Here is a 3,807-nt window from a genome sequence, read left to right as displayed (position 1 = left end):
TACCACAAGAGAATAGAAATGTTTTGGTAAAGTTGTATGAACCGTTTGCTTATAGATTCAGGACCAGGGCACAATACTACCCCTATACCCAAATATGCGCCCAAATTAAAGTGCAGTTACATTGGCACTGCATCGTCGGGTTTGTACTGATTATACAGTTCATGGGTTCTACTGTACAGGGAACATCCAACACATTTAATATCATTACTCAAAGTTGACCTTGACCTCCCAGAGAGTTCTCTGCAGCACACTGAGGAGAATTTCTGAGACCACAGCCCTCAGATTTATGCGGTTGAGGGTGAGTCTAAACTGGAGCCACTCTGCATTTGTGAACTTTGACCACAGGCTGCTGGAGGATCTGAGCCCTAAGTCCAACCAGCTGGCTGCCATTTGTAAACCACTAAATCCACAACCATGAATTAATTGTGTTAGAGAGTTAGGGAGGTGTAAATGTGTAGGTCAGTTCATTTAGAATGTGAAATCACTGGATGCTATGGGTTCAGTTAAAAAAAAAAAAAGTCATTTTATAATCTACGCAGAAAATAGAAAGCCAGTCCAGTTATATTCCCATGTAATTTAATGATTACAGAATTTCCCACAGTTTTCACCCAAAAATATATTTAGAAAAACAGAATTGATGCCTAACTAGTGGGAACATTCCATCAAGAACATGCTGAGGGGTTCATAATTGGGGAAAAAGCCATTCCATCTAAATAATTTACGTGAAAAAAGGAAACCGCATGCCTGCTTTTTCAAGCGGTAGAAACCAAACGAACAGCCCTAAATTGAGCTACTAGTTCAATATGCTCCCATTAAATGACTGTCCCAATGTGGAATACTCTCAAGACATTGGGGAGGGGGAAATAATAACATTTTGCTTCATGTGAAAGGGGGAGTGCATACTTTCAATAAAGTTCAATACTATGATACCACTCATTGCATATTTACACAAAAGGGTCTTAAAAAAATATAAACTGAAACTTCACACTCTTGCGCTACCGACTTTAGGCAGCGGTTGCTGGTCGGCGTCACCCTGCCCTCTGGTTGCACGATAGCCTCTGAATCCCCGGCCTCGGAGGAAGCGGCCGGGCACGCCAAACGTCTCGATGTTAAGCTTTTTCTCCTCCGCCCAGGTGGTCCTCCTGGATGAAAGAAATTAGTTGGAAGTTATTGATGAGGTGTTTTGGATTTTTGTAAATTGAAATTAGGTGTTACAAAGACCACGAGCTGTTTGCTCACCTGGGTTTGAGATCCGATGAGATGTTGTCAAAGAAGCATTTTGATTTGTCGTAGTATTTCTCAGCAGGCACATCCTCTGTGCCCGGGGTCTCCTGAACCTCCACTCCTGAGTGCCCTTTCTTTTCACCAACTGCAGCTGGAAATAAAAAATGCGGAGAGGTAACTTTGTCTGGTGCTACCACCGTCTATGATCACATATTGCCAGATTTGTAGAAAGGTCTTGACTTCTGACTTGCCTGGAACCTCCTTTTCAATCTCATTCTTGTTGAACTGAGCATTTGCAGATTCAAAGTCAAAATCAGACTCAAACTGTAGGGTTGTAGCCTTGGCATTTTTCACTAGCAGCTGGCCTTTATTCCGATTCCTGGACCTGCGACTGCCTGGACCAGAATGAAGCCGTGAGACGCTGTATTGGGTTATAATACAAGTGGCTAATATGACGTAATAAATGACAGCTTTTGATACCTTGTTTTCGCCTGGGCCGTTGATTCTCATCGTTGCTCTGAACTTGAACTTTGGCCGTTCTGTTTTGCGGTGGAGCCTGACTTGAGCCTGGAGAAATAAAGTCATTCATTGCAAAACGGACAACGGGTTGCCAAACAAAAACCCAGGAACCCTGTCCGCTTACTGCTGGGAACAGCCTTCCTTTGAGGCTGGGCAGGCTCACGGCTTGAGGGCTGGGTGGAGCGGACAGGGCGTCGGCTCTGCTGAGGGGCCGGCGTCTGGCCCCTCTTTGGTGCGGCACTGGCCAGCGGAACAGTCTGGACAGCCTGCTCTACCATGGGACCTCTTCTGGCAGGGATACCCTGAAACGCTGGTGCTTGACCAAGAGTAAGAATGAGTCGTTTGATGCGGGGTGAGAAATGGTGTAGACAAGGCAGACATTTAAAAATTCAACTCTTATGTGTCCAAGGTGACTGAAGTATGTACCTAGGCCCAGGGCAGCGGCATACTGCTGGTTGAGCAGCGAACTTGCAGCCAGCTGGTTGTAGGAGGGCATCATGTCCCTGTAGGGACTCCAGCGTGGGACGTAGGAGCCAGATGAGCTGCCGACAGAGGACTACAAAAGACGACGGATCATCGAAAACGCATTCATCAGCTCTGGACATCACAACTTAGTAATCCTTGTGTAGGTATCGACCAAAGGAGCCAGCTCTGGTCAATGAAATCTCACCTACCTGGACAATAGCAGGGTCATGAGGCAATCCATGATGTGCCTTTGGTGGCTCAGACACAGTGATATCCTTGATATCACTTCCTCTGAAAATGATGTAGCCATAAATTTCATCTTTGGGGGGAACAGGTCTGTCTGACTGTCGGCCTTCTGTTCCATACGACTTAACTGTCGGAAAGAGTTGATTGAGCAAAAGGAAATTTCTCGTGAGCTGGTAAGTTCAACTAAGCACATTTTTGGCAAAATCCCCCATTAATAGTTACCATAGGTTTTTAATTAAATGTTTACTCAAGGCAAATTGAGGAAAAAAAACAACACATTTAAATACTGTCCAGAGGTAAATAGTATTTATTGCTGGACATAATGAGCAATATTAATACTGTAAGAAAATGGAAGAAACAATACAAAACATGGCAATACAAAAACTTTTGCAAAAATTGGCAATAAACCAAAAATGGTAATTAAATAATAAGTACCTATATATTCCTAAAAGTTTACAATTAACCTTGCCCACGTGGTCGACGCCACCAAACAGCTTACCTTTAGCTAAAGCAACGGTGGACTTCTCTGTGTCGACAGAGGACAAAATGCCCTCATAACGGATCTGGGCCTTTGATATCAAGCTAATTTTACTGCCAATATACGGCGTTCCACTCGCAGAACTCATGCTTCCTCCGGTCGCAGCCCAGGACCCCGACGTTCTGAGCAGAGAGACGCGCCAACACGGCGGCCGCGGCCTTTTCAAACCCTCACAACGCAGGTGCGCTAATCAGCGGCCACTGACGAGGCTGGAGGAGCGCACCTCTGGGGGGCGGGGTCTATAAAGAACGACCCCGCTGGGCGCAGCTTTGGGAAAGTGTTTTCCAAAACTGTATTGGAAGAATGAGTTCAAATGTGCTTTTTATTATTATTATATATATATATATTTTTTTTAATTCTCAGTCACAGTAGCGCTATACTGACAGTTTTTTTTAGGGGAGAGAGAGAGATGTTTCACCTAATACGGTATATCTTTATTAAAGCGTTGGGGGGGCAATAAATAGCAGCAGTAGCAGATTAAAATACTGTGATCAGATAAACATATTGCACGCAACAATAAAGATTCATAATTTTATTTTTTTATTCGTCACAAGAATAAAAAATACACGAGAAGCATAAAGTATAAATAAGCAAAAAAATAAACAAACAGACAAGTCAGCGAACGGTCTAACACCATGACAGGCATCGGCTGAAAACGAAAAGATAAAGGACGGGCTAAATACAATACTGTTGTCGGTTACACAGTTTCTAGACATTGCCTAGTTTTGGAAATGTTGAGAAAAAATAGAGCGATTGGTGTAGGTCTGACACTGGGTCACAAGTGGTTTCTGGTAATTCAATTATTCCGCGGCTAT

General features: G+C 43.8%; 1 protein-coding gene across 1 annotated transcript; it reads right to left on the bottom strand.

The window, feature by feature from the left end:
- Positions 1 to 204: 204 nt before the first annotated feature.
- Positions 205 to 3,080, bottom strand: LOC307230212 (protein LSM14 homolog B-like; the record flags this gene model as incomplete). The annotated part of the gene is made up of 9 exons (XM_080000446.1): positions 205 to 263; positions 1,000 to 1,142; positions 1,240 to 1,369; positions 1,476 to 1,619; positions 1,705 to 1,791; positions 1,907 to 2,053; positions 2,170 to 2,299; positions 2,418 to 2,581; positions 2,954 to 3,080. The coding sequence occupies 9 exons, from the start codon at positions 3,078 to 3,080 to the stop codon at positions 205 to 207; spliced, it is 1,131 nt and encodes a 376-aa protein (XP_079856572.1).
- Positions 3,081 to 3,807: the final 727 nt, after the last annotated feature.

Source organism: Zeus faber (genome assembly GCF_960531495.2).
Source record: "Zeus faber genome assembly, chromosome: 5".
In the NCBI taxonomy this organism is placed as follows: Eukaryota; Metazoa; Chordata; class Actinopteri; order Zeiformes; family Zeidae; genus Zeus; species Zeus faber.
The sequence above is the reverse complement of the archived record's forward strand: the minus strand, read 5'-3'. Positions and strand labels throughout refer to the sequence as shown.